The sequence below is a fragment of the Cervus canadensis genome, chromosome 10 (assembly GCF_019320065.1).
Source record: "Cervus canadensis isolate Bull #8, Minnesota chromosome 10, ASM1932006v1, whole genome shotgun sequence".
In the NCBI taxonomy this organism is placed as follows: Eukaryota; Metazoa; Chordata; class Mammalia; order Artiodactyla; family Cervidae; genus Cervus; species Cervus canadensis.
In genome coordinates, this window is record NC_057395.1 from 285,657 (window position 1) to 298,858 (window position 13,202).

Genomic DNA, 13,202 nt, shown 5'->3' on the forward strand with positions numbered 1-13,202 from the left:
AGTATTTATAATAATGTTTATAGTAATAGTATTTCCAAATTAAATATATTTGTTCAGTTCAGTTCAGTTGCTCAGTTGTGTCTGACTCTTTGCGACCCCATGAAGTGCAGCACACCAGGCCTCCCTGTCCATCACCAACTCCCGGAGTTTATCCAAACTCATGTGCATTGAGTCGGTGATGCCATCCAACCATCTCATCCTCTGTCATCCCCTTCTCCTCCTGCCCTCAATCTTTCCCAGCATCAGGGTCTTTTCCAATTAGTCAGCTCTTCACATCAGGTGACCAAAGTATTGGAGTTTCAGCTTCAATATCAGTCCTTCCGATGAACACTCAGGACTACTCTCTTTTGGGATGGACTGGTGGATCTCCTTGAAGTCCAAGGGACTCTCAAGAGTCTTCTCCAACACCACAGTTCAAAAGCATCAATTCTTTGGCACTCAGCTTTCTTTATGGTCCAACTCTCACATCCATACATGACTACTGGAAAGACCATAGCTTTGACTAGATGGACCTTTGTCAGCAAAGTAATGTCTCTGCTTTTTAATATGCTATCTAGGTTGGTCATAACTTTCCTTCCAAGAAGTAAGCGTCTTTTAATTTCTTGGCTGCAGTCACCATCTGCAGTGATTTTGGAGCCCAAAAACATCAAGTCTGTCACTGTTTCCCCATCTGTTTACCATGAAGTGATGGGACCAGATGCCATGACCTTAGTTTTATGAATGTTGAGCTTTAAGCCAACTTTTTCACTCTCCTCTCTCACTTTCATCAAGAGGCTCTTTAGTTCTTCTTCACTTTCTGCCATAAGGATAGTGTAATCTGCATATCTGAGGTTATTGATATTTCTCCCGGCAATCTTGATTCCAGCTTGTGCTTCATCCAGCCAAGCATTTCTCATGATGTGCTCTGCATATAAGTTATATAACCAGGGTGACAATATACAGCCTTGACATACTCCTTTTCCTATTTGGAACCAGTCTGTTGTTCCATGTTCAGTTCTAACTGTTGCTTTAAATATATTTGATGTGTCTGTATATCTGGAAAGTAATGACTGCTTCATATATGCATGTGAAAAACATATTCACGTGATGTTTGAACTTCAAATAGACAATGATTTGTTTATATCATTTAAAGATAAGGTACAGTATTGTTGGATAACTGACATAAATTATAAATCTAGAGTTTCCACTGCAGATTTCTGATTCTCTATTTAGTTTTTTAATGAGCCATTCTTCCTAAAGCCCAGAAAATTAATGAGGTATCAAATGAAAATCTTTTGTCTGACACTTGGAACTTCTAGAAGGAAAAGACTCGGTGGTAAATGTTATTATGAATGTTATTAAATTAATTTGCATTTTAATTGTTTTAAGCAAAATTATGTTCATGAATGTGTGAGCTTACAGGCATCAAATTCAAGTTTTCACTGTGTTATTTAAATTCCTATTTCTTGATTTCTTCAAATTTTGTTTCTTCTAATCATTATGGCTCAATATCTGTACTGAATTCTACCAATATGATTGTGGATTTACCTATTTTTGTAGCATTGTCCTTTTTCCTTATACTGTCTGTGTTGTTAGGAGCATACAACTAAAAATGTTTGATAGTCCTTATGTACTCAACATTTTCTTTTTATAAACAGCATCTTAGTCTGTCTCCAGTAAAGTCTTTGATTAAAATCCTAGTTTGTACGGTGTTGATATAACTACTGCAGATTTCTTTCGGTTCATATTTGCATATCTTTTTTCACCTCTTTATTTTCCAGTTTCTATATTCTTATAAACCAGTGACACCCCTTATAGATTATAGTTAAATTGCTTATAAATCCAGTGTGACTGTCTTTGTCTAGCCCAATAACATGTAATCCACTTATAATTATTGTACTTACTAATATATTTAAGTATTTCCTTTTTTGGGTGCTTTCTGATTTTTGTACCTGATCCAGGTGTCTTTCTATTTCTTTCCTTATTTTGGAATTATTACTTTTTAATCAGTGTAACTTTTAAACCCATTGTATATGTTGTTAAAAGTTTTGAAGTATTTTTAAATATGAATAGCCTTAGTACAATAAACTCTAATTACAACTTTTTAAGTGTTTGTATGCAGTAGCAAGTCTTCCACATACTTTGAGGAAACCAGTCTGATGATTTTATACTTAATTTTATAGTCCATTGTGAAAATGTGCTATCAGCTTAGGGGATGGGGTGGGCAAAGGGAGGATGGTTTGATCATTTGTTTAAATTGTGTGTATTTACTTGCTGTAAAATTGGATGGAAACTTTAAGTTCTTGGTATACATTAATAATCCAAAGATTTCACAGTCCAGCTATTTTACTTTTTACTGGATTAAGAGCCTCTATACTTGTAGCTGAGAAAATGGATGAGTTGTCAGATGAAATCTTATACCTAAAGAAAAAGTTTAAATCTTATAAAACTCATCTTGAATTAAGACACTTGAAACTACCAGAGAAGTGAGGCCTTGTAGTAAGAATATCATATAATGATTTTTAATTAACTTTCTCTAGTTCTTTAATATTTATTCAGTTGATCACAGGAATATATGCTATATATGTATCATATATACTTATATGCACACATATACATAACATATACGTGTCTGTGTATGTATGTTCTCCATTAGGTGAAGTTGATTAACTATGATGTTTTTACCTTCTTAATTTCATTGAAGTTTTTATGTTTATTTTATCATTTGTGAGAAAGGTATGTTGAAATCAACTACTGTGTTTATTTTTCCATTACTCTTTGTTCTGTCAATTTCAGTTTTACGTTTCTAAAGCTTTATTATATAAAAATACAGATGCATGATCTATGTCATATAATAGGTATACATACAAGTATGTATAATAAATATGCAGATTTTAATTTGTTATATGTTCTTATTGAACTGAAATTCTGTCTTTATGATGGACATTTTATAGTAATTTTTTGTACCTTTATTTTATCTGATGTTGGCATAGTATCTTTATGTAAGTATTTGCATGGAATGATTTTTTATCCCTTTATTATTAACCTTTTCATATTATGATTTAGTTGGATATGATTGCTTATTTTTGTTTCGTTTTTGGATTTTTTTGTTTTTAAATATATTTAAACCTTCCCTAATTTTTTTTAGCAATGTTTTATTTTTTTTATTTTACATGTACACACTGCTGTATTTATTTATATTAGATCTTCATTGTTGCACTTGGGATTTTTCTAGTTGCAGAGAGCAGGAGCTACTCTCTAGTTGTGGTGCATAGGCTTCTCTTTGTGATAGCGTCTCATTGCTGAGCACAGGCTCTAGGCACATAGGCTTCAGTAGTTGCAACTTGCTGGCTTTAGGGCATGCAGGCTTCAGTAGTTGTGCGTGGGCTTAATTGCTCCACTGTTTGTGAAATCTTCCCAGACCAGGGTTTGAACCCATGTCCCCCACATTGACAGGCAGATTCTTATGCACTGTGCCACCAGGGAAGTCCTAATTAGTTATTTTTTAATCCAGTATAAATCTTCTAAATGTTTAAATATACTATTTATCATTTGTTTTTTTTTTCTCACCCATATCTGTTAAGAAAATATCACATTTAATCCTAAAATGTAAATACCGCATAAAACTATTCTTTTGAAAAGTCTCTCTACCTTTCACATCTCTCTACACTTCACATACTTACTCTATAAGTCACTGTCTCAATAATGTGGTATTTGACTTATTGTTTCAAACTATGAGAAGAAGTATTCCTGGATAATTGAAGTGTGTTTGAGTTACAGAGGATTTTCAGTAAATCCAGTTCTCTACTTAATGGATTAAAAACATATTTCTTGTAGCTCAGAAAGCAAGAGACGTATCATCTAAGAATGAAGTTGGATCAAAAAGCCAGTCTCAAACTGAGAAACTTAGAGCTGGCAGAATGGAAACCCTGAATAGTAAGTATGATAAATTTCAATATTAATTTATTTTTAATTAAAGTAAAAAGCAAAAAGTCCTCTGTCTTAGGTTTGTGAATGTTTAATCATATCTTTTATATACATGTGTTACATCAAATATATTTACTGTGTTGTTCAGTTCTTCTTTAATTGAAGTTCTGTTTATTCTGTGTTACTAAGAGATATATGTTACATTTCCCATCTATGAAAATGGATTTCTTTGTGTTTCCTGGTAGTTTTTTGCCGGATTGGTTTATGTATTTGGAAATGATGTTATTAAATGTGTATGAATTTGTACTTGTTATATTTACCTGGTAAGCTTGAGCCTTCATCTCTATAAAAGTATATTCTTTATGTCTAAGAATACATTTTTTGCCTTAATATTTATTTTATCTGATAATAGTATAGCAATATTTGCTTTCTTATGATAAGTATTTATACAGTCGTCTGTATACAGTCTTCTGTCTTCTGTAAACAGTTCAGACAGAAGTTCATAGTGTTTTGTATGACGTCAGTAGTTTTTGTCATAATGATCCTAAACCACAAGAAAAGCCAAACAGCTTCTTTATTAATTGTGTATAAACAACTTAACACCTGGTGGATACTACATAACTTTTGTGGCAACATAAATTTTCGCACGGTTGCTAAATCATATAGTAAAACTGTTAACTTTGTAAGAAACTGCCAAACCGTCCTCAAAGTGGCTGTAATGTTTTGCTTTCCTCCCAGCTACAAATCAAGTTTCCCATTGCTCCAGATTTCTGAGATCATTTGTTGTCTTCAGCATTTGGATTTTAGCTATAGTTATGTAGTGATATCTCACTGTTCTTTTAATTTTCAATTCCTTTATGATATATATATATATAGAACATCTTTTCATATTTGCCATCTAAATGACTTCTTTGATAAAATATCTGTTCACATTTTTGCCCATGTTACAATTGTGTTCTTTTCTAATGGTGGAGTTTTAAGAGTTTTGTATATTTCAGATAACAAATTTTTTTCAGATATATGTTCTGGGAATATTTTTTCCCAGCCTGTGACTTGTATTATCTCTCTCTTAACAGTGTCTTTCACAGAACATAAGTCATATGTGTATTTTTCTTAATAAAGTCCAACTTATCAATTTTTTTTTTGGATTGTGCTTTTGGGGTGTTCTACCTGAAAAGTCAACACCAAACTTGAGATCCCCAAAATGTTCATCTGTGTTACCTTATAGGACATTTATAGGTTTGCATTTTACATTTAGGTCTGTGATCCATTCTGTGTTAATTCTTGGTAAGGTGTGATGTCTGTGTCTAGATACCCTTTCCCTTTTTTTTTTTTTTTTTTCACATTTGGCTGTCCCATTGTGTCAGTGCTATTTGTTGAAAAAACAATCCTTTCTCCATTGAAGAGCTTTTGCTTTTCTGTCAGAAATTATTGACTGTATTTGTATAGGTCTATATCTCTTTGTTCTGTCATCTTGACATATGTGACTGTTCTTTCACCAGTTGTCTTGATTTCTGTAGCTCTTAGTAAGTCTTGAAGTTGGGTCCTCTCACCTTGTTTTTCTTCAATATTGTGTCAGCTACCGTAGGTATTTTGCCTTTCCATATAAAGTTTAGAATCAGTTTATCAATATCCACAAAATAATTTGTTGGGATTTTGATTGGGATTGCACTGAATCAGTTTGGAAGGAGCTGACAGTTTAACAATATTGAAACTTCCTATCCATGAAAATGGAAAAATCTCTACTCTAAATCTTTGATGACTCCTTTATATCTGTTAGATTTCATTACTGATGCTAATATGAATGGTATTGTGGTCAATTTCAAATTTCACTTGTTTACTGCTGATGTATGGGAAATCAGTTGACTTGTGTATATTAATGTGTATCTGTAAACCTTGCTATAGCCAGCTTATAGTTCCAGGAGTTTTGCTGCTGCTGTTGTTCAACAAGAAGAGTTTTGTTTATTTTTCTCAATTTATATACTTTTTATGTCCTTTTCTTGATTTATTACATTAGCTGGGACTTTCACTATGATAGGGCTTCACTGATAGTTCAGTTGGTAAAGAATCCTGGGTCAGGAAGATCCCCTGGAGAAGGGATAGGCTACTCACTCCAATATTTTTGGGCTTCATTTGTGGCTCAACTGGTAAAGAATCTGCCTGCAATATGGAAGACCTGGGTTTGATCCTTAGGTTGGGAAGATCCCCTGGAAAAGAGAAAGGCTACCCACTCCAGTATTCTGGCTTGGAGAATTCAATGGACTCTATAGTCCATGGGATTGCAAAGAGTTGGACTCAACTGAGTGACTTTCACTTTCACTTCACTATGATACTGGGTAAGAGTTGTGAGAAGAGACATCCTTGATTTATCCTGATACGATAATGATAGCATTTAGTTTTCCACTGTTAAGTGTGATGTTATCTGTTGGGTTTTGGTAGATGTCATTTATCAAATTGAAGAAGTTCCCACTATTCTTGGTTTCTTAGAGTTTTTATCATGAACAGGGTTTAGATTTTTTAAAATAATTTTTCTGCGTCTCTGATTGATCAAATGATTTTTTTCTTTTGTCTGTGGATGTGATGAGCTACATTAATTGATTTTAATTATTGAGTCAACATTTTATACCTGGAATAAATCCTCCTTGGTCATGATATAGAATTTTTTTTTAGAATCATTTTTATACATTGTTTCACACCATTGGTTATTATTTTATGGAGAATTTTTACATCTTATTTGTGAGAGATATTTATCTAGTTTTTGCATTGGAATAATAGAGCTTAAATCTATTGTGATCTGAAAGTATATTTCACATGACTTTTGTTCTTTTAAATTTGTTAAGGTATGGATCTTCAGCCTGTTGTATCTGTCAGTTACTGATAAGATGGTATTGAAAACAGTAAATGTAATACATTTGTCAGTTTCTCCTTGCAGTTCTATTTTTGCCTCATGTGTTTTGTTGCTCTGTTGTTATGTGCATACTCATTAAGGATTGTTATGTTTTCTTAGATATTGACCCCCTTTATTATCATGTAGGGCTCTCTTTATTTCTGATAATTTTCCTTGCTCTGAAGTCTGCCTTGTCTCAAATTAATAAAATTCTAGGTTGGTTGATTTTTTTTTCTTTAGACACTTTAAATTTCTCTCCATTCTCTCCTTGCTAGCATAGTTTCATGAGAAGTAAAAGATATTTTTATCCTTATCCCTCTACATGTAAGTTATATTTCTATTTTGTTTTTGTTTTGCCCTGAAATCTTTTAAGAGTTTCTCTTTGTCTTTGATTTTCTGCATTTTGAATATGATATGAATAGGTGCCAATTTTTTTGCATTTATCTTTTTTGGTGTTCTCTGAATTCCTGTGCTCACAGATTTGAATGTCATTAATGTTGGAAAATTCTCTGCCATTGTTTAAATATCTCTTCTGTTGCACTGTTTCTTCTCCTTCTGGTATCCTCATTATGTGTGTGTTATGCCTTCTGTAATTATCCAAAAAGTCTCTGATATCCTGTTCCTTTTTTTCCATTTATCTTCTGTTTTCAACTTGGAAAGTTTCTAATGTCATACCGTTAAGCTCACTGAATCTCCTTGACTGTGTTCCAGTCTACTAATGAACACATCAAAGACATTCTACACTTCTGTTGCAGTATTTTAGATATTTAACATTTCCTTGTGATTTTCTTCTTAGAGATTGCATATTTCTTCTTACATTACTCTTCTGTTCTTATATGTTGTCTCTTTTTCTACAAAACTCTTAGCATATTAGTCATAATTACTTCAGATACTCCTATGATTATGCTCAAATTTCTCTCGTGTGAGTCTGGTACTCGTACTCTGCAGTTTGGGTTTTTATTTTTAGCATGTCTTACGTTTTGTTGTTCAAATCCAGACACGATACACTGGGTAAAAGGAACTGAAGTATATAGACCTTTAGTGTGAGGCTTCATGTTTCTCTGGCTAGGTATTAGTCTGTACTTTTTGTTTACTGTAGCTGTAGGTGTCATAAGCTAAAAGTTCCTTTATTGTCTCTTTTTTGTCTCCCCTGGTATCTGTGGGTTTCCCTTTAGATTCCTTAAATAGGGCCTGTGCCTTGGTGTTCTTTTAGCTGTAATTTGCTATTATATAGGAGCCCTATTAATATGGTGGTAAGATGTCAGGGAAGGGAAAGGATTCTGTAATCCTCTGATTAGGTTTCCGCCTGTGTCTGAATAAGCCTGTGTCTCTGGGCTCCAACCTTCAAAGTGTTTCTCATGTCTCTCCTATGTGTTTGGTAAGACAAGGAATGCTGGAAAGGGGTGAGATCATTTATCTACTCACCCCTATGTTGAATACTTCCTTTTCCTAAGATCTGTTGGCTTCTCATAAACTCTGTTTTGGTTAAGCTCTAGTAAATTAGTTTCCCTTGAAGGCAGTCTTTTGTTAAGGAGAACAGCATTTTGAAAAGCAGTTCCTTTTCCCTCCCCCTGTTGGAAGCATATGAAGGTTTTTCTCTGATCTTCATCCTGAGAAATTGGTTGAGTTTCCTAGACATAAAAGTCATAATAATGTGGGAATACCAGTAAGATTCAAGTTAGTTTACACTGAACTTTCGGCAGTTTGTAGGTTTCCCTGTTGGCTTAGATGGTAAAGAATCTGCATGCAATGCAGGAGACCCAGGTTTGATCCCTGGATTGGGAAGATCCCCTGGAGAAGGAAATAGCAACCCACTCTAGTATTCTTGCCTGGAAAATCTCATGGAGAGAAGAGCCTGGCAGGCTACAGTCCACGGAGTCACAAAGAGTCAGACACAACTGAGCAACTGACACTCTCATTCTCACTAGTACTGACTCCAGCAGTGAGCTTCTGCTCCTATGCTTCAGCTGCCAATAACCTGCTTTTATGCACCTCTGTCTCCAGTTTTCGGGGCAGCATTTTGCCTTGATTTAAATAAGAAAAAGTGAAAGTCGCTCAGTTGCTTCCGACCCTTTGCGACCCCATGGATTATAGCCATGTATTCTCCAGGACTGTACCCTCTGCAGTATTCTTCAGGCCAGAATACTGGAGTGGGTAGCCTTTTCCTTCTCCAGGGGATCTTCCCAAGCCAAGATTCAAACCCAGGTCTCCCACATTGCAGGTGAATTCTTTACCAGCTGAGCCACAAGGGAAGCCCAAGAATACTGGAGTGGGTAGCCTATCCCTTCTCCACGGGATCTTCCCAGCCCAGGAATTGAACTGGGATCTCTGGCATTGCAGGCAGATTCTTTACCAACTGAGCTATCAAGGAAGCCCAAATAAGATGTTTCATTTAAAACATTTGCTGAGTTTTTTCTTATTGTGAGAATGGAAGTAATGACTTCCAAGCTCTTTACATGTATGACAAGAAGTAGACATCCTCTCATGTGTATATGCCCAGTCGTGTCCAGCTCTTTGTGACCCCACAGACTGTAGCCTGCCAGGCTCCTCTGTCCATGGGATTTTCCCAGCAAGAATACTGAAGGGGGTTGCCATTTCCTCCCCCAGGAGACCTTCCCAGCCCAGGAATCGAACTGGCATTTCCTGTGTCTCCACTGAGCCACCTGGAAATGCCAGAAGTGCTCTCACTATTATTATTTTAGTGTTTCAACATCCTGTATGACTTAATCCTTATTATTTATCATTTAGCAGCCTTTCATGTACATGATTTTTTCTTTTCATGTACACATTCTTTTAAGATTTATTGTACATTTGACATAAAACCTGTAAATTTAAGGTGTACAACATACTAATTTGATACATTTATGTATTGTATTGTGATTGCCATTGTAGTGGTAATTAGCACCTATATCACATTATATAATTATTTTTTCATTTTATTGGTTGTGATAGTTAAATTCTAGTCTATTTTCATTTGGTGATTATAGTGCAGTATTGTCTATATTCATTACGCTGTGCTTAAGATCTCTATTTATTACTCAGGTTTGTACAAAATCTTTTGCATTACCTCACCCCTTATCCTCTGGTTAACCACAATTTCTTACTCTGTTTTTACAAATTTTGCTTTTTTAGATTCCACATGTAGATGATTTTTTGTTGTTCAGTTGCTCAGTCACGTCCATCTCTTTGCAACCCCATGAACTACTGCAAGCCAAGCTTCCCTGTCCTTTACCATCTCCCGGAGTTTGCTCAAATTCATGTCCATGGATTTGGTGATGCATCCAACCATCTCATCCTGTCTCCCCTTCTCCTCCTAGTGTTAGTTTCCCAGCATTATGGTCTTTTCCAGTCAGTCAACTCTTTGCACCAGGTGACAGAAGTATTGGAGCTTCAGCTTCAGCATCAGTGCTTCCAATGAATAGTCAGTATTGATTTCCTTTAGGATTGACCAGTTTGTTCTCCTTTCTGTCCAAGGGACTCTTAAGAGTCTTCTCCAACACCACAGTTCAAAAGCATCAATTCTTCAATGATCAGCCTTCTTTATGGTCCAGCTCTCACATCCATACATGACTACTGGAAAAACCATAGCTTTGACTAGATGGACCTTTATTGGCAAAGTGATGTCTCTGCTTTTTAATATGCTGTCTAGGTCTGTCATAGCTTTTCTTCCAAGAAGCATGCGTCTTTTAATTTCATGGCTGCAGTCACAATCTACAATGATCTGTGAGCCCAAGCAAATAAAGTCTGTCACTGTTTCCATTGTTTCCCCATCTATCTGCCATGCAGTAATGGGACCAGATGCCATGATCTTCTTTTTTTGAATTTTGAGTTTTAAGCCAGCTTTTTCACTCTCCTCTTTCACTTTCATCAAGAGACTCTTTAGTTCCTCTTTGCTTTCTGCCATAAGAGTGATGTCATCTGCATATTTGAGGTTGTTGATATTTCTCCTGGAAATCTTGATTCCACCTTGTACTTCTTCCAGTTCGGCATTTTGCATCCTATACTCTGCATATACATAACAATATACAGCCTTGACAAACTCCTGTCCCAATTTTGAATCAGTTCACTGTTCCTTGTCCAGTTCTAACTGCTGCTTATTGACCTGCATACAGGTCTCTCAAGAGGCAAGTAAGGTGGTCTGGTATTCCCATCTCTTTAAGAATTTTCCACAATTTTTTGTGGCCCACACAGTCAGAGGCTTTAGTGTAGTCAATTAAGGATAAGTAGATGTTTTTCTGGAATTCTCTTGCTTTTTCTATGATCCAGTGCAGGTTGGCAACTTGATCTCTGGTTCCTCTGCCTTTTCTAAATCCAGCTTGTACATCTGGAAGTTCTCAGTTCATGTATTGTTGAAGACTAGCTTGAAAAATTTTGAGCATTACCTTCCTAGCATGTGAAATGAGTGCAATTGTATAATAGTTTGAACATTCTTTGGCATTGCCCTTCTTCAGGGTTGGAATGAAAACTGACCTTTGCCAGTCCTGTGGCCACTGCTAAATTTTCCAAATTTCCTGGCATATTAAGTGCAGTAGTTTAACAGCATCATACCATAGTGTATTTTTCTTTTTCTTTATGACTCATTTTTCTTAGAAAAATGTATTCAGGACTTACCCATGTTGTCTCAAATGGTAGGATGTCCTTCTTTCAAATGGCTGATTAATACTCCACATATATATATATATATATATATATATATACACACACACACAAATACATACACCACATCTTCTTTATCCATTCATCCATTGATGGACTGTTAGGATATGTTCATATCTTCCTGTTGTAAATAATACTGAGAAAAAATACAGGTGCATAAAGCTCCTCAAAATCCTGTATTTATTTCCTTCAAGTAGGTACTTATAAGTAGGATCGAGGGATCAGAAGTTCAATCTACTTTTAATTTTTTGAGGAAACTCCATTTCCAAAGTGGGTGGACCAGTTTACCGTCCCTCTTCTAAATCACGTCAGTCGTGTCCGACTCTGTGCGACCCCATAGACGGCAGCCCACCAGGCTCCTGTCCCTGGGGTTCTCCTGGCCATAACACTGGAGTGGGTTACCATTTCCTTCTCCAATGCATTAAAGTGAAAAGTGAAAGTGAAGTTGCTCAGTTGTGTCCGACTCTTTGCGACCCCATGGACTGCAGCCTACCAGGCTCCTCCATCCATGGGATTTTCCAGGCAAGAGTACTGGAGTGGGGTGCCATTGCCTTCTCCGATGCTACTGTACACGTGCTATAAATTTGAAATCTAGAGATTTCATGATTGATCTGTTTTTCCATTTAATGAACTAAATATATCTCTTTTTGTAGCTCATATTGGAGTACCAGATAAAAATCTTATGGTTTTTAATCAATATCCAGTGTCAAAACTCCAAACGCAAGTAGAGAACCAAATAAATTACAGAAGGGAAAGGAGTCAGAGTAAGTATAATAATTATGGTAACTTTAAATTATTTTAAACTCATCAGATAATCATTTTTCTTTGGTTTATGAGACAGCAAAAGAGACACAGATGTATAGAACAGTCTTTTGGACCCTGTGGGAGAGGGCGAGGGTGGGATGATTTGGGAGAATGGCACTGAAACATGTATGTTATCGTATGTGAAATGAATCACCAGTTCAGGTTCGATGCATGAGACAGGGTGCTTGGGGCTGGTGCACTGGGAAGACCCAGAGGGATGGGATGGGGAGGAAAGTGGGAGGGGGGTCAGGTTGGGGAACACATGTACACCCATGGCAGATTCATGTCAATGTATGGCAAAACCACTACAATATTGTAAAGTAATTAGCCTCCGATTAAAATAAATAAATTTATATATATATATATATATATATATATATATATATATTTTATAAATTTATATTTTTAAAAAAACGTGTTTCCTTTTGTATTTTGGGGGAGAGTTTAAGAATAATTCCTGTTAATTCTTCTTTAAATGTTTGGTAAAATTCATCAATGAAGTCATCTGGTCCTGGGCTTTTTTTGTTGTTCTTGGTAGGTTTTTTATTACTGCCCAGTCTCCTTCTTTGTTACCAGTCTGTTTAGTCTTTCTGTTTCCTCATGATTCAATCTTGGTAGGCTGTATGCTTCTAGGAATTTATTCCTTTGCTCCTAGTTGTTCAATATGTTGGTGTATACTTGTTCATAATGGTCCCTTATAGCATATTTATTTCTGTGGTGTTAGTTATAATGTTTTCTCCTCCACTTCTCATTTTCTTTGAGTCTTTATTTCTTAGACAGTCTAGCTAAAAAGTTTGTCAATTTCTGTGTGTCTTTTCCAAAAATCACCTCTTAGTTTTATCATTTTTTTCTTACTGTTTTTCTGTTCCCTATTTCATTTATTTCTGCTCTCATCTTTATTATTTCCTACTTCTGATAACACTGACATTAATTTGTTACTATTCTTTTA

At 35.5% G+C, this 13,202-nt stretch overlaps 1 protein-coding gene across 1 annotated transcript in view; it reads left to right on the forward strand.

Annotated features, from left to right (window-relative positions):
- The window catches only part of LOC122448351 (coiled-coil domain-containing protein 7-like), a 171,022-nt gene that overhangs the window by 102,725 nt on the left and 55,095 nt on the right, over nucleotides 1-13,202 (forward strand). Inside the window, exons 16-17 of the mRNA XM_043479596.1 lie at nucleotides 3,817-3,915; nucleotides 12,103-12,213. Of these exons, the coding sequence (XP_043335531.1) occupies nucleotides 3,817-3,915; nucleotides 12,103-12,213 (210 nt within the window). The remainder of the gene's footprint in view (nucleotides 1-3,816; nucleotides 3,916-12,102; nucleotides 12,214-13,202) is intronic.